Below are 25,760 nucleotides of genomic sequence, written 5' to 3' on the forward strand. Positions count from 1 at the left end.
GTGGGGTGGGGGGGTTGGTCTTGAGAACCTAGGTTCCTTTTCCCTGCACTCAGTCTCTGTTCTGCTAGCCTTGTGATGTTTACCTCATCTCTACACATAAGGTCTACACCTTCCTCTTACTGGCTGCTTCTTTCTTTTTGAAAGGTTAATTCCTTAAAAGTAGCATCCTCTAAGTATGGCTCCGAATTGAGCCTAACACCTTGATGTGTCATTCATGCCAACCTGATTTCTTCAGTTCTCTTCCATGGCCTCAGAGGCCGCTGGTGTCTGTGTGTCTGCTGTGTGTGTTAGTGCCCAGAGAGAGCCTGAATGAATGCAAGGAAAGAGAGCCATTTGGGAGGTGCAGGGAGGGGGCTGTGACTGAAACAGAAGAACCAATTGTTGGAATGTAGAAACCCACCTCCCTGAGGCGGGTAGGAGGGCAAGGTGACCTTGAAATGCCTAGTACCTCTAGACTAAAGGCAGAAGCTGCTGCAGGTGCTCGCTAACTGCCTTGTGCTGCAGTTGGTGACACTGCTTCTTGTAGGAGTGCAGTGATGGCTCCTGTGCCTAGAGGCGTAAACACCGGATCAGATGGTTAGCAAAATGCCCACAGGTGGTGGGAGCAAGTGTCTCAGTGTTGCTGTGCAAGGCTACAGACAAGCCAAGAGGGTAAGGAAACTAGAGCCATCCAGATGGTGACGGGGGTTGCCCACATCAGTGTCATCTCAGGTGTGGCTTAGTGTAGAAACTGTGTATGTTTTAAATGAATTAATTTCATTAAACTCAAAGCAACAACAACAAAAAAGCCTCAGCCCCAGAATTCATACACATTAAACAAAATTAGGGTCAGAGTTAATACTTTCAGCATTTCATTTGGGAAGTATTGTAGGATTTGCCACATGTCAGCGACTGAGGGAGGGTCCTAGGTCCAGAGGTATATATTACCAAGCGTATAGTTGAATGGTCTCCAGTATGAGAGGGATTTGTATGGATACAAACCCTTGATCATACTGTATTTTACAGTATGTGATGTGCTCCTCCCTTCTCCCTCGTTCCCAAAGAGAAACTCAGCAGTGGAATTTCAGCGTAGCTAGTACTGTTCCTAATTTTCAGTGGAGCACTTGGTTTGTGGCAAGACTCATGGTGTGGTTGTTCCAAGTCGTTTTGGGAGGGCCCGATAAATGACCAACACGAGCATATAAAGGTTTGGGAAAACTCACGTCCACCAGTCATCTTTCCCCCATCACCACCCCCCTGAAATGAAGGAAGGACTCTCGTGAACTAATTGGAAAGGTATTTCTGAAGAGCCTTGGGGCATGGTCGTAATTGTTTCTCTTCGCTGATGGCATGTGGGGTCACACTGTCTGGGAGAGTGACTTAAGTATTTGATTTTGGTATTGGACTGTGTCATCTGTAATTTTGGGTTTAGGAAACAGTGAAATATGATGGAGATTTAATTGGTGGTTTTTCTGAATTGATCTAGGAGCCCTTGCCAAGTGTTTTATAGACTCCTAGCATTCCTCCTTAGTGTCTTTCAGTTTTATATGTTACTCTTGATTGCTGTGTATTGACTGTTGTCTGGTCCCCAGGAAAGATCTCACTTTCCTTTCGCTCTGTCCTGTTAGGAGGGTGGAGCTTGAGCTTCTGCTGAGGCTTTTGGGTCAGGGGCCATGCTTTGAGCATCTAGGGCTTAGAGCATGGGTGGGCAGTTTTTTTTTTGTTTTTTGTTTTTACTGTAAAGGCCTAAATAGTAAATGTTTCAGTCTTGGCAGACCACACACATGGTCCCTGTTTCTCTCTCTCTCTTTCTCTTTCTTTCTTCTAACAATTTTTTAAAACAGTATGGGGCAGGGGGTGCGGGGGATGCTTGTGGTTACCCGGCAACTGCTCTACCACTTGAGCCATGCCCCCAGCCCTTTTTGCTTTAGTTATTTTTCAGATAGGATCTCACAGTTAGCTGGGTGGCCTAGGACTATGATCCTTCTATATCTTCCATGTAGCTAGGGTTACAGGCACACATCACCATGCCTGGCTTACTTATTGATGTGGGGTCTTACTTTTTGCTCAGACTGACCTTGAACCCCCATCCTTCCAATTTCCGATTCCAGAGTAGCTGGGATTGCAGATATGAGTCACAGTGCCAGGCCCTACAATTTCTCTCTCTCTCTCTCTCTCTTTCTCTCTCTCCCTCCCCCCCTTTTCTTTCTCCCCCCTCCCTTCCTCGCTCTCCCTCTCTCTCTCTTGACTGGTGTTCAAACTCATGGTTTCCTGCTCTCAAGAAGTATTTGCCCAGGCTGGCTATGAACCTTGATCCTCCTGATCTCAGCCTCCAAAGTAGCAAGGTTTATAGATTTGAGCCAACACACCTGGCCTAGAACTTATCTTACTGGCGTGAACCACTGGTGCCTGGCAAGAGCCTTGCAAATCTTAAACATAGAAAACTTTCTTAGCTTATGGAGCCATACAGAAATAGAGAGTGGGTAAGTTTGATGTGCTGGTCATTGTTTGCCTGCCTCTCACAGTGTAAAGGTGTGCGTGCGTTTAGGTGCTGGAGAAAGCAAAAGTCTGGAATTGGTGTTTACTTGGGCTTTCTGGCATTTCAAGTGTCTTTGACTTGCTGATGAATTGAATTATTGCTGGTGGTTTGGAAGCTTTGTTTACAGGATTTTAATTTTAATTGGTATAATTTATATACCATGAAATCTCCTCTTTTATAATATATTTGTATCATGAATCTTGACAAGTATATATAGTTGTGTCTGTCAAAGATAAAGCCAGATCAGGTGCTGGTGGTTCACGCTTATAATTCTACCTACGCAGGAGGCAGAGATCAGAAGGATCGAGGTTCAAAGCCAGCCCTAGTTAAATAGTTCCAGAGACCCTATCTCAAAAAAGCCCATCATAGAGAAGGGCTGGTGGAGTGGCTTAAGGTGTAGGCCCTGAGTTTAAACCCCATTACCTCCCTCTTTCCCCCCAAAAATAGTTGGGTGTCAGTGGCTCATGCCTGTAATGCTAGCTACTCAGGAGGATTGCAGTTCAAAGCCAGCCTGGGTAAATAGTTCATGAGACCCTATCTCGAAAATACCCAACACAAAAAAGGGCTGGTAGAGTGGCTCAAAGTGTAGGCCCTGAGTTCAAATCCCAGCACCTCAAAGGAAAAAATAGATAAAGCCAGGCATTAAAGTGGAAGGACAGTCTTTTAATCAGGAACACATGTCAATAGGGAAAGGAGTTCAGTTTTAGCTGAGCTCTAATTTGTCTAGGATTTTAAAAGGAGAATGTGGAACAGGAGGAAAGGGACAGAAATGGGGGAGGGGGAAGGTAAAATAGTCTCTAATGGTAGGCATAATTATGATAAAAATATTAAAAAATGTATCTGGTTGTTAGAACTGGTGAGCTGAGCAAAATCATAGGATATAAGATTGACTTAAAAATCAGTACAATAGCAATGAATAATTAGAGTAAAATGTTAATGGTATCATTTACAATAAAATCATAAAACATAGAATACTTAGGCATAAATATGACTAAATAAGACACGTAAGATTGATTATTTGCTGAGATCTTCAAAGATGGATGAGAGAAATCAAAAAATATCTGAATAAAGGAGAAAGATTCCATGATTGGGAACTGTAAGACTCCATAGTTGGTATGCAGTTTTTTCAGAACTGATAACATTTACAGTCCTGGCAGAATGTAATTTCGAAATTGACAAGCTCATTCTAATACTGTTTGGAAAATCAAAGTAACTAAAGTCGCCAACTCATGTTTTACCTGATTTCAGAGACTTGCCGTCCTTATACAGTCATCCAGATAAGCCTGGAATTGACGAAAGGCTAGATGAAAAGATCAGACAGACAGATTACAGCATCCAGGAAAAGACCTGCATGCTGGTTTCTGGCAGGTTAGCAGAGGCCAGTCTTTTCACTAAATGTACTGACACTGGATACCTATGTGTCAAGAGATGGACTCCAGTAATACCTTCTATCCTAGAAAAATTTACTCATGGATTAGCCAAAGTAAGAGCAAAACTTTGTTTCTATGTGTCAGTCATCTTTCTGTCCCCACAACAAAATACCTGAGATAACCATAAGGATTAAAGTTTCCCTGTGTCACAGTTTAGGAGCCCACAGTTCACACTTTGCACACCCCCCTCTTTCAGACTTCTGGGGTGATGCTGTATGGCAGTGGTGGTGAGCACCTGGTGACAGGAAGTGGCTGGTGTCACATGCTTCCTTTTTAGGGCAAGTCCCAATGACCTTAGGACTTCTCAGAAGGCCCCTAGTCAGGAATGTCCACAGCTTCTTCCAGGAATGCCACCCTTGGGACCAAGCCTTTAACACTCAGGCCTTTGGTGGACATTCAACACCCAAATTATAGCACCTTAGGTTAGACTAACCTCAAGATTTCCTGGATTTGATACTGAATGGCCAGAGCACATCCTCAGAAGAAGCCTCTGTGTCCTCCTCCTGTGTGTCACCTTCTTTCTCTGGCTAAGACATGGTAGGATGGCAAATTGGAGCTGTAAGAGCAGACATTGTCACTTGTCTCCAAGCAGCGTTCAGCCTTTCAATGTAAGAATGATGATGTGTGCTGGTTAGCTTTCGTCTCTGTCACCAAATGCCTGATGTGAGCCGCTTGAAGGAGGAAGAATCTATTTTGTTCATGATTTCAGAGGTTTCAGTCCATCATGGCAGGGAGGGAGAGAAATTGAAAGAGATTCCCTCTATAACCACTTTAACCCATGCACAGACCCACGATGGAGTCACCTCAGTGACTTTCTAGTGTAGACTCAGCCTCAGCCAGGCCCTGGCCACATTTGGTCATGAGGAATTATTATGGACTAAAATGCTTTTTTGAGGGTTCTTTCATTTGGTTCATGAAAGATATGGGTCTATAGTACCCCTTCCCTTCTTGTGTCATTTTCTGATTTTTGGAATTAGTATAAAGCTGGCTACAGAAAATGCTTTCAGTTTCATTGCTCTTATCCCCTCTCCCCACACACGCTGTGTTTCTTCTTGAAATACTTAGTAGAAATTATCAGTTCAGTCACTTGTACTTTTTTTTTTTTTTTGACAGCACTGAGGTTTGAACTCAGCCTTATGCTTGCTCAGCAGGCTCTCTTACCACTTGAGCCACTCCACTACCCCCCCCCCTTTTTTTTTTTATTTGGGATGGATATTTTTGAGTCTCTGGAACTGGGGCTGGCTTTGAACCTTGATTGTCCTGATCTTTGCCTCCTGAGTAGCTAGGATTACAGGCCTGAGCCACCAGCACCTGCTCAGTCACTTATACTTTGAGCCTCTTTATTGAACAGTTTTAATTCAGTGAATTTAATTTCTTTAGTAGATACAGGACTGTTGATACTATCTTTATGTGTGAGAGCTTTTGTAGTTTGTGTCTTTGTGTTGCCAGAGTTTGGATATAAAGTTGTTTGTAACAGTATTTAATTATCTTATTTTTTTTTTTTTTTTATTTTTAGGTGGGTCTGGGGTTTGAACTCAGGGCTTTGCACTTGCAAAGCAGGCACTCTCCCACCTGAGCCACACCTCCAGTCCATTTTGCCCTGGTATTTTGGAGCTGGGATCTTCAGAACTATTTGCCGAGGCTGGCCTCAAACTGATCCTGCTGATTTCTGCCTCCCAAGCAGCCAGGCTGACAGTTGTGACCTTTACTTGTAATATTTGTGTGATCTGTCTTTCATTCCCTATATTAGGAATTTGTGGCTCCTCTTTTTTCTTGGTTAGTCCAGTTAAGAGACTGGGGGGTGGTGTGTGGCTCAAGTGGGCAAAAGAGTTAGCAGGGATACCTATGAACGAGTAAGTCAGGATAGTGGCACTGTGGTCTCAGCTACGTGGTCTGAGGATGAGCTCTGGGCAAAAACATAAGCCCTATCTGAAAAATAACTAAAGCAAAGTACTACTTGAGCCCCTGCCTAGCCTGAGGCTTTAACTTCAAATCCCAGTACCATTAAAACAAAATTTAAGAACTAAGGAATCTCTGTCTCCCTAGTAGCTAGGATTACAGGTATGCACCATGCCTGGCTAAGTCCTCAAAAGTTTTATAGAATTTATAGAATTTACCAGTATCTGGCCTGTGTCTTCCCTGTGCCTCCCACCTAGGAAAGAAATTATTCTTTTGATTTTATTAATGGTTGTGAATTTATAAAACTTCACCTCAACTTGATTTTGTTAGCCTATTTTTCGCCTGTGTTTTTCTAAGGAACATTTGTCTTTCCTTTCTCTCCCCTAAGGCATTTCTTTAGTTATCTTTACACTTGGTTTGGATTAGCTTTTTACCTTTCAACTTTTCAACTCTTCTGTTTTAAACATCTTTTGTTAGTTTTACATTTCATTGTGTGTATCTGGTGATTTAGTTACCTTGCTGTAATTTCCATTTAGGGTTATTCCTTTGCGCTGTGTGTTATTTTAGAGATGCAATTCTTTTTTTTTTTTTTGGACTGGGGCTTGAACTCAGGGCCTACAGCTGGAGCCACTCCACTAGCCCTTTTTTGTGATGGGTTTTTCAAAATAGGGTCTCATGAACTATTTGCCTCGACTGGCGTCAAGCCTCGATCCTCCTGATCTCTGCCTCTTGAGTAGCTAGGATTTCAGGCATGAGCCACTGGCGCCCAGCTTAGAGATGCAGTTCTTAATTATAAGACTGCTGGGATCTTTCTACTAATGACTGAGTTCTAGCTAATTACACTCAGTCATCCTCTGTGGTATTGAATATTAGTCTTATGTTGGGTACAGTCATTTTTAAATGTTCCTTGTGTACTGGAAAAGATGGCATGTTCTGTGCTTTTTGAGAGTAGAGATCTGTCTACAAGGGGCCATAAAAAAAAGCGTGCTTTTTCTGTTGAAGTTTTCTGACTCCTAATTGATTTTTAAAAAAATTTTAGCAAGGACTTACTTTAGTGTAACAGGATACAATATAGAGAAGGGGCGGAGGAGAGAAGAAGAGAAACTTTTCCTGTTCCCCACGTGGGAAATGGGAGCAGACTCCCTCACTGATTTTCACAAGCATGTTTGATCTGGGTATGGCTGAGAGAAGAGCACACGTTTGTCTGTTTTGCTTTATGTGCTCAGAACTCGGCTTTCAAATATAGATGTTGCGGTATTATCTACCCCTGTGCCCCACACTGTTACCCACTGTTCACTTTATTTCTACTAATTAATTTCGCCTTAGTCTGTCTTGTCAGGTATGAATGCTGCACCAGCTTTTTCTTAACTTTTGCCTGATGTATGGTTTTCTGTATTTTTTACTTTCAATTTTTCTGTTTTTCTGCCAGGTGCCTTTTTTTTTTTTTAATAGCATATAGCTGGAGTGTTTGGGTTGGATTTTAAGTCCCTTGTGATAGTTTCTCTCAGAGAAGCTTTTAGTCCTGTGTCACTCATCTGAGATGCATCCATAGGTGACTCCATCCTTTTGTGAGTGTGTTGCACATCCTGTTGGTGACAGGTTTTCTCAGGCCTTATTTGTCTGGAAAAGCCTTCGTTTTGCTCCTGGCTTTATTTTTGTGTGGCATACAGTGCCTTCTCACAATGTTGATTCCATTCTCCTGTCGTGTTACTGAGGTACGAGTGTCCCCGTAACCATGGTTTCCCTCTGTTGTTTTTGTTACCAGTGATAGACCAGGGGCCTGAAAACACTGACTGGAAAATGCATCCCCCAGCGCGTTGGAATACGTTGCCTTGTGTGTGAACACGCACACACACGCACCCTCGAGATGCTGAAGCAACCACTTCCCACCACCCTTCGTCCCTACTCGTTCAGTACGCTTTCTTTCCCTATTATGCTACTTGGCATTTGTTGGGTTTCTTAATTCTGGAGGCTGGTGTCTTTTATCATTTCAGGAAAATTCTTTTCAAGTATTGCCTTTGCCTCATTCTCTGGTATTCTTTTTGTATTTAGCACTGGAGAGATTACCCAACTTTATCTCCTTGTTCCTTAATCATCAATACCTGCAGTCAGGTATTCTGCTTCTCTCTCTTTCTCTTTGTTTGTATGTGTGGCTCTGAGTTCAAGCCCCAGTGCTGCCAAAAAAAAGAAGAAGAAGAAAGGAACACAGTGTCCAAGAGACAGCAAATTGTGTGAATCCAGGATCGTGGAACAGTGCCATCTGGCACTCTCTTCTCAGTCGAAGGCAAAAGCTGTGGGAGTATTGGTTGTACTGCAGAACGCTATTAGAAAAGTGAGACTGCGTAGCACATGGAGCGGACTAACAAGTGTAACCTCTGCAGGAGGAATTGGGTACCGAGAGGTTGTAGGAGAAAGGGAAAATCTATCTTTAACCCACTGACATTTTTATTACTTAAATTTTAAGCAGTAATTGTGCCCTTTCTCAGTTTGTAAAGCTTTGAAAGAAATATGGAAGGCTGTTGTGTGGGAAGGGATTCATTTTGTGCTGCGTTCCGTCATACAGTCTCGAGCAGCTTAGAGCTGAGCACCACCTGGGGCTAATGGCTAGCTGATTTTGGGTCAGCTGGTTAGTGAGTGGCACACATTGACACCATCTGTACAAGAACCAAACACTGTGCACAAGCAGGTGTTAGGAAAAATCACACTCCTTTTTACTGCTTCTAAACCCTATCTGAACACATTAGAATTTCTTGGGGGACCTTTTAAAAAATACTGCTTCCTTGGTCCCAGTTCAGACCAATTTAATCAGAATATCTGGTGGAAAAAATAAAGTTATTGATATTTTAATGAATTTCTCAGGGCACTCATAAGTGTACCAAGGGTAAAAATCTCTACACTTAATGTTTCTTGCTGCTGCTGCTATTTTGTGTGTGTGTGTGTGTGTGTGTGTGTGTGTGTGTAGAAAGGAGAAATAAAGATAATTATTCATAAAATTCTGGTTTGTCAGTGTTCATGGACTCACGGGTTCTCCAATGGCCATTGCATGTTGGTGTTTGTTGGGTTTTGATGTTATTGAATGCTCTGGTGAAGCCAAAAGTCCAGTTGGGCTTTCTTTTTCTTTTTCTTCCTCCCCTCCCCTCCCCCTCTTCTCCTCCTCTCCCTCACTCCATTGATTATGATGACATTCATATCAAATTTTAATGTTAAGTTGGCTTTTTCATTGTCATAAATTGTTCTCTGTTTTCATCAGATACTGTCTTCCATACCTGTACAGAAGAAAGGGTCGGATGTGTTTTTGCTGACATGGCCCAAAACAAGAGGGGTCATGATGGATTGTGGGAAGAGCTGTGAGAATTTTGAAATGTGGTTGTAGGAAGGCAGGAGTTATAAGGTGGCACTTTGGGGCAGTGTTTGCATCTAAAATTTAAAAAAAATTTTTCATAGTTTTAATAAGTCTCTCTAATTTAGTCACAAAATGATTTGTGGTTGAGGAGGATATTGGGTTACTCAGAATTTTCTAAACAGTACAAGAGCCAGGCTTGGGATCTACAGCCAGGAACAGTGCTACAAGTCATAGCTGACCCAGTCATGTGGCATGCTCTCTGACATGAGGTGACAGATACACCTAAAACTGCATGAAAGAGGGATTAGTGAATTTAAACAGAATTGAATGAGCTGCTGCTGTCACCTTACCAGAACGAATCGCCTGTGATGACTTCTGCCACCTCTTCCTCTTCTGCCCCTGCCCCAGCTCCTTATTTTCATGCCTCCATTTTCCAGAGTTAGGGCTGCTTGTCTGGCTGGCAAAACCTAGATGTCATGTTCCCGAACCAGCTGCTGGGCAGGATTGGAAGCCGGTGCTGGAGCTTGAAGTTTCTGACTTTCTGTCTCATGAAGTGAAGGGCTTGCAGACACAGGATGTAGTTTCCGTGCTCCTTAGCTGTGCCTCGCCATCTTCTCCCCCACCTCCACCCCCCCACCCCCCACAAATGCCAAGAATCCAGGACAGAGCATTTGTGGGTAAAGGTTAATAGCCATGGGACCTTGGGTGTCTTTGCTGCAATTTGAACCTTATTCTTAAAGGGGAACACAATTACAGAAACAAAAAACTTGTCAATGAAACAGGCCAGGGGGGTAATCTGTGGCTCCCTCATTTTGTTAAAATACTAAGGAAGGACTTCAAGTATAACAACACCTGGCTCCTACTTTTGCAGATTACAAAATCAAAGCCCAGCTATTGTAAGGGACTTGCCCACAAGTCACATGGATCAGATATTCCCATTAGTTACTTTACACTGCCTTTATTCACTTGAGCTTAAAACTTAGTTTTAGAGAGTATCTAGACAAAGTCATCATAAGATAACCCCAAGGAAGCATGTAAACAAAAGGACTAGAGCAATGAGATCCAATCGTGAATGAATTAATAAAAAATTGAAGGTGGATTGGTGAGGGAAATTTTCAGTACAGTAATGACTTTGAGCAGATGTGCCGCTTTGGAATGAAAAAAGAAGAGAAAGTGTGCTGAACTAGTAGCAAAGTTGCATTTGGAACCAGTAACCAGAGAATAGGACTCATATGCTGTTGTGTGGCTTTGGACTTGACTATTCATGGTCCTTAAATATGTTGTTTTAGAGTTTTGAATTTGTTTCATCTGATGGAAGAGGGAGTTCCTATAGCATTTTGGGATAAATTCATGTAAAATACTTTTATTCTCTTGGTTTTGAGACAAGTCTTGCTATATAGCCTAGGTTGATCGTGAAGTTGCAATTCTCCTGCTTTACCCTCCGGAGTGTTGGGATTACAGGACTACACTGCCATGCTCAGCTAAAATTCATTTTTATAACTGAGTAACTGGGGGGGGGGTAATACTGGGGTTTGAACTCAGAGCAGTACCCCCCCCCAGCCCCATTTGCTTTAGCTTATCTTTCAGATAGAGCCTTACATTTTTGCCTGTGCAGCAGGGATTACACTGCATGCCTGACCTGTTTTTTTTTTTTTTTTTAAATAAGGTCTTTCTAACCTTTTTGCCTCGAACCATGAACTTCCCATCTCCACCTCCTACAGAACCAGGATTACAGACACATGCCATCACTCCTGGACCTGAATTCAGTGATTTTTTTAAAAAAAGTATATTCACACAGTGCTAACAATCTTCACCACTATTTAATATCAGAATATTTTCATGACCTCAAAAATGAAACTCTGTGCCAGGCTAGAAGCATGTCTCAAGTGGTGGAGGGCTTGCAAAGCATGCACAGGCCCTGAGTTCAATCCCCAGAACCTCAAAGAAACTCTGTATCTATTAACTTAAATATCTCTCCACTGTCCTCTCTTAGTCCTTGGCAACCCTTGATCTGGTTTCTGTCATGAATTTGCCTCTTCTGGACATTCGTGCCTGATTTCAGTTAGCATGTTTTCAAGGGTCATGAGTGTATCTGTAAGCACTTTGTTCCTTTGGATGACCAAATAATATTCCATCATAGAGAAATAGCACATTTTATGTGTCTATATACCGATTGATTGAATTTGGGAGTTGAACCCATGGCCTTGTGTGTGCTAGGCAAGTGTTCAACAACTGAGCTACATCCCCAGCCCTATGTTTTAAGGTTTTTAATGAAACCAAGCTGTTTTCTAAGGTGACTGTTTCCCTTTCCAACTCCAGCATAAATCAGCTGGCTATGAATACAAGGTTTACTCCCTACTTTTACTTCTATTTCTTATACTAGTACTGCACTGTCTCGATGACTGTGGCTTTGTACTAAGTTAGCATCAGAGAAACCTGAGTTTCTCTAGGTTTTGCAGCTAAGAAAGCCTCATAGAGGATACTGTGTTTTTGGAAAAGTAGTCTGATGTTAGTGGGTGGCCTAACCAAAGCAGTGGGAAAGAAAGGACCACAAAGCAGGGAGACAAATTAGAAAGGGTTTTTTATGTCATGCTAAGAAGTTTGGGATTGAGCAAAGCAAGAAAATTACATAATCAAATGGGGGAAAGTATGATAGAATGATTAATTTCAGAATATCATGGAAAATGTACTGAACTGTACTGAAGTTGTCAGGTTTCTATCACTGCGACAAAATACATTAAATAAACAGCATAAAAGAGGAAAGGTTGTCAGATGCTGGTGGCTCATGCCTGTCATCTTAGCTATTTGGGAGGATCAAGGTTTAAGGTCATCCTGGGCAAATAGTTTGAGAGACACCCTTCCCCCCCATCTCCAAAATGATCAGAGCAAAATGAACTGAGGTATGGCTTAAGTGGTAGAGCACCCGCTTTGCAACTGTGAAGCCCTGAGTTCAATCCCCAGTCCCCCTCACCCCACAAAAAAAGATAAAAAAGGTTTATTATGGCTCCCTTCTTCAGTCTGTGGTGTGGTTTGTTGGCTCTGCTGCTTTGGGACCTGTGATGAGGCAGCATGTCATGGCGGAGAGCATGTGGTGGAACACAGTTGCCCCCTTCATGGCAGTTGGGAAATGAGAGATGAGCAGGAAATAACAGGGATCCCCAGTACCCCCTCAGTGGCATGTTCTCATCTCCCAAAGGCTCCACCTCCCGGTGCACCACATGCCAGGGATGGGCCTTAGGGACAGTCAGGATCCAAACTGTAGCAGAAGTGTAGGTGCAAGAAGCAGTTGGGATTAGCTGGTAGTTACATCGGCACTTGAGAAACTGATCAGGAACTAGGCCAAGGTTTTCAGACAGGTGATCACATAGAAGAAAGCCCTGAACAATGCAGCTGTCATTCTACCTAACTTGATTGTAGAAACAAAAAGTCAAGAGCCACACTGGCCACCTTCTTCCTTCTTCCTCACACCGTAAGCAGGAGTTCTTGTTGAGTCTGTCTTTTAAATATCCCTTGGACTTGGTTGTTCTCTTCAAATACAGTTTGCACTGTCCTCACGCCCTCATTTTTCATCTTAAAAAGTTGTGGCTGTTTTATAATTTTCTTAGAAAATTGACTTTAAATCATTATAAAACACGGTTTAATTACGCTTGCTGTTGGTAGCAAGATCTCTTCTAGATGTGTAGGAAGACCCCAGCCAGCATTGGGAAATCTACCAGTTTGGTTTATGAAGATGGAGGGGTCCCTAATCTCCAGCTTGTCTTACATTCACGTGTGTTTAATTAGATGACACAGGTAGAAGAAAGTTAGGGAGGAGTGTCTTGGTGATCAGGAAGAGTGGTAGAAACCATACAGGGTTTGAAGATTGTGAAACTGATGAAGTAATTGGAGAACTATGTTAGTCTGTCACACAAATAACTTCCTGTCTTAGTCTGTATTGTGCTGCTATAACAGAGTCCCTGAGGCTGGGCAATATAAAACGAACAGAGATTTATTTCTTACAGTTCTGGACTCAGTCTGGGAAGGCCAAGGTTGAGGTGAGGGCCTCCTTGATGGTCAGCTCACAGTAGAAGGCAGAAGGGCCGGAGAACATACAGAGCAAGAGGGGAGCCGAACACTTCTACCATAATCCCACTCCCCTAATATTGACATTAATCCATCGGTGACCATTAGGCTCTGCCTCCTAACACTGCTGCTTTGGGGATAAGGTTTCCAGTGCTTGAAGTTTTGGGGTTTGAATTCAAACCAAAGCATCTTCTTAGAGAAATACTGGGATCTTTTAGCATCTGCAGAAGTTGTCTATTGGAATCTTAGTGTTTAACTTGTTGAGGGCACTGTTAGTTAATAACAGTACTGTTTTTATCAGATCATTTTTAGATCTAGTTGGATGTTTTTTCTCTTTCTTTTTTTCTTTGGCTGTACTGGGGTTTGAACTCAGGGCTTACCACTTGAGCCATTCTGCCAGCCCTTTTATTTGTTGGGTTTTTTTGAGATTGGGTCTCACAGACTATTTGCCTAGGACTGTCTTTGAACCTGGCTCCTCCTGATCTCTGCCTCCTGAGTAGCCAGGGTTACAGGCATGAGCCATGGGCCCCTGGCAATCTGGTTGGATTTGGTCTTTCTAAATCTTAACGATCAGTGTTGGAACCTGTTAAATTTGTTTGCCTGTAGTGCCTCACCCTTTTAATTTTTTTTTTTTAATTAGGAAGGGGAACCTGTGATGTCCCCCTTCCCTTAAATTTTTTAAATTTAGGAAGTGTTTGTAAAAACTTTTGTTGTTGTGTGGTGGTGCTGGGATTTGAACTCAGAGTCTCATACTTGGTAGGCAGACACTGTACTATTTGAGCCACTCCCCCAACCTTTTTTGCTTATGTTTACATTTATGCCTGGGCGGGCCTAGACTGTGATCCTCCTATTTATGCTTCCTGTGTAGCTGGGATGACAGGTCCCCTCCACCATGCCCAGCCTTCATTGGGTGAGATAGAGTGAACTTTTTGTTCAAGCTGGCCTTGAACCTTGATCTTCCTGATCTCTACCTCCCAAGTAGCTAAGAGGCATGAGCTGCTGCACCTGGCTAATTTTATGTTTATCTGTAAGCATGTAAGAAACTGCAAATAGAAATGGAGAAAATCCATTTCTGTATTCCTACAGCCAGGAAGACCCTGTTGTTTCCTGTGCTAGCTTACAGAAACAGGCTTTGATGGTTAGAGAACAAAAAGGAATTCTCTCACGAGCTGGAAATTTCAAACAAATTCAAAATATTAGTTTTAGCTTATTTTAATGAAACAAATGAGGAATTTCACAATCTTGCCTTTTTAAAAATTAAGCTTATGCATTTTGCACCAATCTGTGTAAAATTTCACATTCTTACCATATGTTGTAGTGAATTTATGAGCTCTCTGAAGAACGGGCTTTCAGAAAGCCGATGGAGGTCATAGAATGGTACCTTGTGTCCACTTATTAAACTGAAGCTTTTTTGTTTTAATTTTGTTTTGTTGTTGGTGAGATGGGTTTGAACTCAGGGCCTCATGGTTACTAGGCAGGCTCTCTTATTGCTTGAGCCACTCCGCCAGCCCTGCTCTGGTTGTTTTGGAGATGTGGTCTCTTGAACTATTTGTCCTAGTGACCTGGACTCTTTGCCCTGACTGGCGTCAGCCTCCCAAGTAGCTAGGGTTATAGGCATGAGCCACCAGCCCTCGTTTTCTTTTTGTTTTGTTTTTTTGAGGCAGGGTCTCATTATGTAGCTGGAGCTGGCCTTGCATTTAGGGTCCTATGGCCTCAGCCTCCTGAGTGCTGGAATTTTAGGTTGCACCACCACGCATGGCTAAAACGAAGCTTAGGGAATGTTAGGTTTTTATGTAAAAGAAAAATTTCTTGGTGACCGAATGCTGTTTTGTCCTAACTTTCATCTTGTGAAATACCTGAATCCAAATATTTTCTTATTTGTGACATATTTTGAAAAGCACAGTGTTTAGCCATGAGTAGGTGCTCAGTAGATTTAAGAATTGAGTAATAGCTTGATAGCTTGTAAAACACTTTTGTACTCTGTGTCTCTTTGCTCTTCCATATCAGATGTGTAATGAGGTTTAAGCTTAAAACTTAATCAAATAGCAAAATGGAAAATTTCAGTGTTTATACATGAAATTTATTTATCTTTCAAATATTTTAACAAACATCAACAAGCTTAATTTAAAAATCTTAACTTACCACCAGCCTGTCATCTGATATGTCCTTCTCAGTGTCACTTGTTGTAGGTAGGGCTTTCATCAGAGTGCCATCCTTGAAGTAACATGACTTGTGGTTTTAGGCTTGGATAAGCAGTGACATACAAATGAATTTATTCATTACGAAAATTCTTGTTAGGTTAATCCATTTGTAACACTTTTTTATTTCACTGTAAACTAGTTAGTGAGTTCTGGAAGTTTTTTTTTTTGTTTTGTTTTGGTGATACTAGAGTTTGAACTCAGGGGCAAGTACCTACTAAGCAGGCATTCCAGCACTTGAGTCCCACCTCCTACTCCATAGCACCCCACCCTGGCTGCCTTTTTTGTTTTAGTGGTTTTTTTTAATACAATCTTATGTTTTTGTCTGGGCCCATATGGACCTCTCTCTCTTATTTATACCTCCCATGTACTTAGAGTGATAGGCATGTACCACCACACCCAGCTTTGTTAGCTAAAACGGGGGTCTTGCTAACTTTTTGTCAGGACTGGCCTTGAACCTTGATCCTCCTGATCTCTGCCTCCCAAGTAGTTAGGATTAACAGGTGTGAACCACTATTGAAAGTTAAATTTTTATTTGTAGAAGATTAATGACAGTTGTGAAACCTCTCTAAATGGTATTACACAAAGAAGACAACTGCTCTTCTTAAATTTCCACCCTGCTGGTGGGGAATGTTTACAGATTGCTTATGATGACATTTCTCAGCTCAGCTTGTGATGAATTTCAGACTTGGTATCATGTCATCTCTGTCATGTGTGTTGCACACAAGAGTGCCAGGTGTGGTTGGATGACGTTGCAGTGAACAGAAATCCTTTCCTTTCTTCTGCTTGCTTGCAGTTCCTGGTAGCTTTAGTTTTATGTGTGAGGGGCTGGAAGAGGGATGGTGGTCTTTGAATTGTGACTGCCACTGTAGGGAAGCTTCTTCAATTTGTGAGAAGATGTATATTAAAGATGTTCTGAAGAAACATAGAGGCCATTATACTGGAATACACACAGGCTCTCAGCACATTCTCACTGTCTCTGGCTGTCCTGGCACTTACGTTGTTAACCGTATGTGGCACCTGTGTCTTCCTGGGCTCCAGCCAATTGTTCTGGGATGGGGGTGAGAGTTGGGAGATTGAGTGTGGGAAGTACTAGTGCCTGGGAAAGACATGATCTCTGGCTTCATCTTTACTTTTAAACAAACATAAAGACTGCCATGTGCCAGTCATTGTTGTGTGGAAGCAAATAAAGCCTGCTTTTACCCCTGAGGTCTTCATAATTTGTCTCTACCCTGTGATAGTGTAGCAAATAGGGCTACAAGAGCACAGACCCTGAGCCAGCCAGGAAAGATATTTATAGAAAAGAAGTTACCTTCGAATGAACTTTTTAAAGTCTCTTTCTTCTTACCCATGTTTTAAGCAACTGTACTGTAATTTATATGTAAATGCATTTATTCTGTGTTGATACCTTAATGGGTCTTGCAAATGTATGTTCCTGTTTAAGCATCTTTTTGCCCAAGAAAATGAAAAATGTTTTCCTGCTTTCACGCAGTCTAGAAATTGCCTTGGCTCCTTTAAAATCACCCCCCCCCCCCGCCCCAGTAATCCCTGATCTTACTTCTATCACTGGATTTGTTTTTGCAGACCCAGACTTCCCTATAATGGGATCAGATAGGAGGTACTCTTATGTCTGGTTTCTTTTGTTCAACATAATTTTAAAAATGCATTCCTGTCTGTGTGTGAGTATGTATGAACGTGGCGGAGTTTATATCTAGTGATGGACATTTGTGTTGCTTCCAGTTTTGGACTGCTGTGAATAAAACTTATGTGACCATATGTGTACAGACCACGTGCAGACATGTTTTCATTTCTCTTGGACAAATTGCCTGTGTGGAATTGCTGGTGACAGGATAAGTGTGTGACTAGCTTTGAGTGCTTGTCTAGTAGTGCTTGAGCATCGTAGTGCTCTGTCCTTACCAACATGTAGTACTGTTAAATTCATTTTAATGTCAGTCATTCTAGTGGTGTTAAGTGGTATCTTTTTGTGGTTTTGACTTGCATTTCCCTGTTGATTCATGAGAAGATTGGGTATCTTTTAATATACTAATTGCCATTTGCCCCCACTCCCACCCCCTTCTTGGTACTGAGGATTGAAGTAAGGGTCTCCAGCTTGCTAGGCAAGCACTCCTATCTCTTAAGGCATGGCCCAGTCCTTTTGCTTTTTTTAGTTTCCCCTTTTCCCCTTCTCTTCCCTTCCCATTATTTTGAGATGGTCTTGTGAACTATTTGCCTGGGGCTGGCTTTGAACTGCCAACCTCCTGATCTCATCCTCTCAAGTAGTTAGGATTACAGGTGTGAGCCACTGGTGCCCAGCCTTTTTCAACATCTTTAAATGAGGGTGGTTCAACTGTGGATTAAGGAAGTGAGTCTTGTAGTCTTCCGTCGCCCATAATTATCCTTAAATATGAAACAAATGTAAGTAAATTTTAGAAACATTTCAAACAAAACAGTGTGTTTACTTTTGGTGTGTTTTTGCCTAAGCACAAAGAAAATTTCAGGAGTTCAAAAATAATAATGTTTTAGGTGACAGTGAGGTACAGAGATTATTGCATGTGTAATCAGTGGTGCCCCCGAGTGGTGACACACACCTGTCATTTCAGCTTCTCAGTAGGCAGAAATAGTAGAATCATGAATTCAAGGCTAGTTTGGGCAAAATTAGTGAGACTCCATCTCAAAAAAGAGCTGGCTCGGGGAGGCGTAGCTCAAGTGGTAGAGTGCTTGCCCTGGGATAATCCCAGTAGTGACAAAAAAAAGAAAAAGAAAAAAACTAAGAGCACAAACTGGGTTAATCTCTCTGAACATGTATATATTTATTGTTAAAAACACACTACATAAAGAATTATAGAAAATACAAGACACACAGACACTTTCCATGAGTCACCAGGGTCAAGTCATTGTCATAATTTGTATACCTTCAGAAAACACCAAATTGAGGGAAATGCTTAATAAATACATACATGCAATTTACGCAGTACTATGAAAATAGCTTTGACCTCATGGATTCCCTGGAAGGACCCCCTCGGCCTGCACTTGAGAGCCAGTGCTCTTGGGGTGGTCCCTTATTAGTCCTTGTGGTATTTTAACTGAATGCCTAGGCTGTGGAGGCCCTCTGTTCTGGACAGAACCTTTGAACCATCTGGCTACTTGACCTCTGGTACTTCAGTTCTGTTCTCCACCTGATTGAGCAGCCTCACCCAGTGCATTCACTGTCCAGTCAAGGGCTTGTGAGTGGGGTCCCCCTCTTCTTTGGTGTCCTGCAGATTTCAGTCTTTCCTCTGCCCCTAACTCCCATGCCTCAGCTCAGCAGGACCATTGTGCTTACTTCAACCCCAGCTTCAGAGAGGAAACTGTCACAGGTGGAGTTGGGCTGATGGTGGTGTGACAATTGTCTACCAAGTTTCCCTTCTCTTGAGGTTTGAGTGCTTGTGCTGCCGTTTCTGTTCCTGGAATAGTGGCCTCATACATTTTGTTTTTTTATGATTGTTTACTGTGGAATAACTAGGATAGTACAAGTTATCATTACATATTCAACTTCCTGGATTATTATTAAAAAGTGAGGTTCTTAGCATGGTAAATTTGGATGGGATGAAGCGTGTATGTTTAAATACGGGCAGGCAACTTCATGGCGTCTCTTGGAAGCAGGTGCACACACTGTGCTTAGAGTGGGGCCAGCAAGACTGGAGTGGATGCTCTCCACTCCTGGATTTTTGGCTCTGATGGGGCTTCGGATCTCTATGAATAGAAGTCACTAAGGTAGCATGGCAGTTAAGCCTATTTGTCAGCAGTTGGCAATAGTATCACAAGAGGACTTAAGGGAGGAAAAGCTGGAAAGGTGGGTCAGGCCTAAAGGAAAGCTGACTGTTTCTGTAGTCCCCTTAATCATTTTTCATTTGGAAAGTTGAAATTCCCAGCTAGTGTCTGTGGTTACTCTTGAAATCTGTGGTATATGTAAAATGCAAGCTTGACCTTAGCATCCTCCCAGGTCAGTGAGTCACCTCATCCATGGTTTGCCAATGCCTTAAGAAGTCAAGTTCAAGCTCTTGAGTACATTTGTGAGGTTTTGTTTTTGAGAGTCGCTCCCTTCTCTATCCTGATCCCTGTGTTTCATGCTGCAGTAGTAATGGAACCCATGTTCTGGAGTTCCTTTTACACGCTTGTTGTGCCTCCATGTGGTCTCTTTTCCTGGAGTGTTTTGTCCTTCTGATTTCCCCTCTTTTGAGGGTCGACACAGGTGTCTATCTCTCATGAGCTCATAGCTCTCTGAAATATATAAACTAGGGAGAACTAGAGTTTTATTAAAATGGTTACTAATAGCAGTAACATCGGTGGTACATACGGAGGCTTTATACATCAGCATGTCAGACTACATAGGGAAATGCCGCTACCCAGTTCTCAAGTTCACTGGAATCCCTACTCAGTTTCTCTGCCCAATTATCCTTCAAGTCATTGTTTCCTCCTAGCTCTTTTAGATAAAAGCTGTTACATAATCATTAGTATTGTGAATCAATATTTCAGAATGCATAAGCCTCTGATAAAAGTAATACTTTATCAGAAAGTAAAAAATCTTCCTTCATTTACCTTTTCTTAAAAGAAAGATCTTTCCTAATAAAAAAAATGCATAAAACATAGATGGGTCAGTTAGAGGTTTAAATGTTACACGTTAATTATAGCTAGGAATTCTCCGAATGAATGTAAGCATATGACCAAGTTCAGGATTTAAGAGGCTTCTAGAAGGAAGTACTATGTAAGCCAGCTCTGAAGGAGAGTGTAGAGAGTGAGCCTTGGGTAGCTGTTGGTCTGGAGCCTGTGAGGAAGTCACATGGAAGTGGGAGATGGGTCAGAGTGCCTTAGTGCTAATGTTCCTCCTGCCATTCTGAAAGTTGGAAGCCATGGACCATGATCTATGACATAAACAACGCTAGCTTGAGCATCTGTAGGGCTTTGCAGTGTTTTCCATGGATTAGAGTAGCTTTCATTGTCACCAACCTGTGAGGTGGGTCTGGTTTTAGTCCTGATGTAGATGAAGGAACATCAGGAACATAGGTCGAATAACTTGCCCAAGCTCACTTGTCTAGGAAGTGGCAAGGCTGAGCAGCCTAATTTTAGGATCTGTGCTTTAAGTCACTGCTACACTGGCTGTCAGGGGAAATGTTTCATGCTTAAAGGATGTGAGATTGTTGATGGTACAACTTACAACTGCACAGTTACAACAGAAGGGTAATTTCTTGTTACAGTTTCTCCAAATAGGATACCCATGCTAATTTGCTGGAATGCACACCTTACTATGATAACTTTATTCTGATGTATATTGGTGTCACGCTTCTTTTAGGGCATTCTTTTCTGTCTGGAGACCTACAGTGCCTGTTCTCTGCCTTCACCTCTCACCACCAAGTCCTTCCAGCTTTTCCTTCCCAAATACCATTCAACTCTCTCTTCTTCCGTCCCTCATTCTTGCCACCACTGATTCCATGTGTAATCTCTTGCTGGGACAGTTGAGATAGCCTTGCGATTGCTCTCCTTTGCCCTTCTGTTTTGTTACCTGTGTTTATTCACATTGTAAAAAGAGTGTTAGAATTTTCAGAGGATTTAGGGTCTTGCAAACTATTTCTCTGAACCATGGTCCTCCTAATCTCTGCCTCCTGAGAGTAGCTAGGATTTACAGGCTTGAACCACAAGGTACCTGGCTTGTTTTTATTTTTCAATTCAAGAATTTTTGTTAGATTTTTTTTTTTTTTTTGGCAGTTTGTGTCACTATTGATGTTCTCTGTTTGGTCAGTCATTATGACCATCCTTCCCTTTAACTGTTAAAACTCTTTCCTTCAGTTCTTTGATATTTACAGTAGTGACTTGACTTTGAAGTCTTTGTCTACTATGCCCATATTTGGGTCATACTTTCTGTTTCTTTGGATGTTTCGGAAAATTCTGCTGTAAATTGGGGGATTGATTTTTTGTTTGTTTTGAGATAGGATTTTGCTGTGTAGTCCTGGCTGGCCTCGAACCCACAATCCTCCCACCTCCATTTCCCAAGTATTGGTATTGGAGGCATATGTCTGCATACCTGGTGAAAACTGGAAGTTTTAAGTAATGGTCACAGCAAATGTGGAGTCTGGCCTCTCCCTAAGCTCTTTGCTGTTGTTATTTTGCTGTTTGTTTGGCTCCTTGCTTGGACTAACTACTCTCTTCTGTGTCTCCCTGTCGCAGTGCTGCCTCTGAAGTCACTACTTAACTCTTTTACTTCTTTTAAAATACTTTTATGCCTAATTTTTTAGCAATTGCCTCTGCACCAGGGTGTCTTAGTGGTCAGCAAGTGATTGAGATCGTTCTTGAAGACCGTAGCCAGCAAATGTTTCCCATTTTTCCTTTGGGTCTGTGTGTGTGTTAGAGAAGGTTTGAAAGCTTGCAGTTTGAAGTGTCTGCTATCAGCCAGAGCATGCTTAGCTCGACAGTGTCTCTTGAGGAGAGCATCCTGCACATGCACACCAAGGGGGAGGCTGCTCAACAAGGCTGTCTGACTGTCTCTCTTCTAGACCTTTCCTAAGGAATTTCTGGCCGCTCTGCATTCTGTTGCCTGCTGCAACCAGCATCACTGAGATAGATAGTAGCCTATGCTCTTGGTTGATTTTTTTCTTTTGGCAGTACTGGGGTTTGAACTCAGGGCTTCACACTTGCTAGGCAGGCGCTCTAACACTTGAGCCACAGCTCCAGCCCTTTAATGTGCTTTTAATTGAAGTAGAACACACTAAGAGTTTTCCCTTACCTACCAAGGAAAAAATTTTTTTCTTTTGTAATGAGACTATTAGAATTTTCATGTTTTATTTTGAAAAATTTCAAACATATCAACAAAAGCAAAAGTAGTGCAGTGAACTCATATCCTAACCACGGTACAAGTCCCAAAATTAGGAATGTTCACATTCAGACAGTGCTACTACTTGATTTGCTGCTCCGTCAACTGTTCTTTTCCCCCAGTGTCTTTCTGGAATTTTCTTCTACCTCATCAGGTTTCTTTCTTCTTTTCTAGTTTGGATCGATTCCTCAGCCTTTCTTTGACTTTCATGACATTGGTATGTCAGAGGCCACTAGTTTTCTAGAATATCCCTCATTTTGAGCCAGTCTGTCTCTCATGTTCGGGTGAGGTGTTTTTGGCAGGAACAGCACAGGAGAGACATGCATCGCGTTAAGGGGTTTTATTGTGTTAGGTTAGCCTTTTATTATTTTATTTACTTATGTTTCTGGCGGTACTGGGGTTTGAACTCCGCCTTGAGCTTGCTAGGCAGACACTCTACTACTTGAATAAACCCCTACCACTCCCCTTTGGCCTTTTTGTTTTGTTTTAGTTATTTTTCAGGTAGGTCCTTGCACTTTTTGCCCAGGCTGGCCTTGGGCAGTGGTCCCCCTACTTATGCCTCCCAAATAGCTGGCATGATGGATACGCACTGCCACATTCAGCTTATTGGTTGAGATGTGGTCTTGCTAACTTTTCCCTGGGCTGGACTCACTGTGATCCTCCCAATCCATGCCTCCTCGGTAGTTGGGATTACAGGTTATGAGCCACTTTACCCAGCCTCGTTTAGCCTCTTACCGATGATGTTAACCAATAACTTGTTCACGATAGTGTGCACCAGGTTTATTTTTTTCTAAAGTTATCATTTTCTTCTTTGTTGTTAATAACTGATCTGTGGGGTGGAGATTTATTGAGTGTGAATATTCTTTTTTCTAATAAACTTTGATCCAGTGGTTTTTTCCATCCTTGATAATGCTTGTCTGAATCATGTATATTGCCATGATAGTTGGCAAATAGAAGATACTAAAATTTCAAAAACAAATTTCTAGGGGTTTCAGGTTTAATGTTCCAAGAACACTATCTAATTGTGATCATTACAAAATATTTTTTGATCTGTTTATGGCATAGCTTTAATTTTTTTAAATGATTTTTAGGTTCATGTACTGGACAGACTGGGGAGAAGTGCCAAAGATAGAACGCGCTGGAATGGATGGTTCAAGTCGCTTCGTTATAATAAACACTGAAATTTACTGGCCAAATGGACTGACTTTGGATTACGAGGAACAGAAGCTTTATTGGGCAGATGCAAAACTGAATTTCATCCATAAATCAAACCTGGATGGCACAAATAGGTAAGATTGTCCTTGACTTGATATGTTAATCAAACTATAAGGCCCAGTTTTCTTAAGAAGAAATTAGTAAATTTTAAATAAGTGTGGAAAGGGGAGGAGAAGAGGAGACTTAGTTTGGTCTTTTAAAAGTAACTAAGTTTCTCATTCATCATGGTAGTGTTTATAATAGTATCTTCTCCTTTGTTGTTCTGAGCTAACTTAGTTCTTTAGTGGTTTCCAACCAGGAAGACTACCTTCTCTTTTTCCCAGACTGGTTGGAAATGTGAGGGCAGTTCTGGTTAGTCAGGACTAGGAGTGCTACTAGCATGTTAATTCTTGGAGTCCAAGTACGCTAAAATCCTGTAGTGTACTGGACATTCAACACGAGTTCCCACCCAAAATGACCGACGGAGTCCCCAGGTATGGCTTTGAAGCCTGCTTGGTAAACCTCTGTACTAGAACAGGGTGTTGCAGTTGGTTTTCTTTTGTGATAGCAGAATACCTAAGATGGAATAACTTATAAAAGAAAGAAATTTGTTTTGGCTCATGGTTCTGAAGGCTGAGAAGGTCAAGATTAGATGGCTGTATCAGGTGAGGACTTTATTGCTGCATCATAATGTGGAAGGAAGAGCAGGTGAGGCAGAAGTGGGCCTCAGAGAGAAGGGGACAAGGAGCCAGATGCTTCTACAATAACTAATCCATTCTCCTGGGAATTGTGTTAATCCCTTCATGAAGAATGGAAGCCGCACACCTCCTACAACCTAACCCTCTCGATGCTGGGGCATGAGCTTGGGTGAGGACAAACCACATCCAATCCACAGTGCAGCGATTGGCCAACTTTTGATTTTTTTTTTAATGAATGTTCATGATATTTTAGATCTTGTGGGGCTTATAATTTCTGCTTCAGCTACTTAACCTCTGCTACCTCTTGTAGTTTGAGAGCAGCTGAGATAGGTAACACAGAATGAGGATGGCTGCGTTTCATAAAACTTTATAGATGGACATGCAGTAGCGCTGTCAGTGAGCTTGGGCTGAGGTGCTGAGCCTGGCCAAGGAGAATGCCTCGACTTGTCTCGTCCATCCCAGCACTAAGGAAGGCAGAGTCTGCTGCAGACACATGGAGCTTCCTCTAGAGCACATTAGGTTCACAGAGACAGTTTACAGTCACAGTCTTGTGCTTGGTTATGTGGGTTTTGGTGGACTTATCCCAAGATCCCATCAGATTAGAGTCTTAGGTAGTTGAAGGATTTTTCTAAGTGTAAACATTTGTAAGTTCTCTGAATTATGAAACATTTAAAGAATTTAATAAAGCAGACCTCTTACTGAGATATTGTGCCTTGTTTTAAAAAAGCTAGCTTAAGAATAATTTTAAGAAAGTGTTTTAAGATGTACATGTATGCTGCATGTATAACATGATTGATGTGTTTCAACTTCCAATCTGGCTTTGGGAGGGATTCTAGGAATTTGGATATTGCTATGTCATAGATTTTTAACTAAAACTGACAGGAACTCAATAACAAATCTAAAACCAGATGACAAAAATTTGCCCATAAAACTTAAGCTCAGACATTCAAAATCAAAGAGCAGACCGGGGCGGCCCGTCCTGCATAGGATCATGGCCATGTGGAAGTCAGCCGCAGTGCTGATGGAGGGCTCAGGACTCGGAAGCAGGAGCACCAGAGGAACCTTTGCTGCGTATGTGTGCGTGGTGAGCATGGCAGCCAAGTGTGGGAGGGTGAATGGTTGTCCACTCCAGCATCCAGCTAGCGTAGTGTGTCATGGTAAGGACAGAAGAAGCTGGAGCAGTCTAACCTCAATGAAGCTGCAGATGGTCACGCTGGAGTTCCTGTCCAGGACAGAGCACCAACTGAGCAGAAGACAAAATTGTGTAGGATGGCACATTCAGAATTGCGTGGAGCAGGGACAGTGGAATAGGGAGAAACAGAGGAAGGAGAAAGGTGTTTCATAGACAGATGAAGAGGGGAACAGCTAGGAGTTCCCAAAAACCAACTTGTTATATTTTTGGACATTACATGGAAACCCCAGAAGAATGGGTGCTGTGAAGTCAGGAAGGTACCTTAGATACACCACTTTCTTCTAAAAGCTCAGAAAAACTAATTTCACATAGAACTGAGGTATTAAGATGAAATCCTACTTAAGATTATTGGAAAGAAAAAAAGAATGAGAAGCAGAATCCT

At 42.0% G+C, this 25,760-nt stretch overlaps 1 protein-coding gene across 2 annotated transcripts in view; it reads left to right on the plus strand.

The window, feature by feature from the left end:
* Window positions 1–25,760, plus strand: part of Lrp6 (LDL receptor related protein 6) — a 120,265-nt gene that overhangs the window by 28,635 nt on the left and 65,870 nt on the right. For both annotated transcript variants that reach the window (XM_020161196.2, XM_074076033.1), the window contains exon 3: window positions 23,386–23,583. In XM_020161196.2, the coding sequence (XP_020016785.2) occupies window positions 23,386–23,583 (198 nt within the window). The remainder of the gene's footprint in view (window positions 1–23,385; window positions 23,584–25,760) is intronic.

This window comes from Castor canadensis, chromosome 6 (assembly GCF_047511655.1).
Source record: "Castor canadensis chromosome 6, mCasCan1.hap1v2, whole genome shotgun sequence".
NCBI lineage: Eukaryota > Metazoa > Chordata > Mammalia > Rodentia > Castoridae > Castor > Castor canadensis.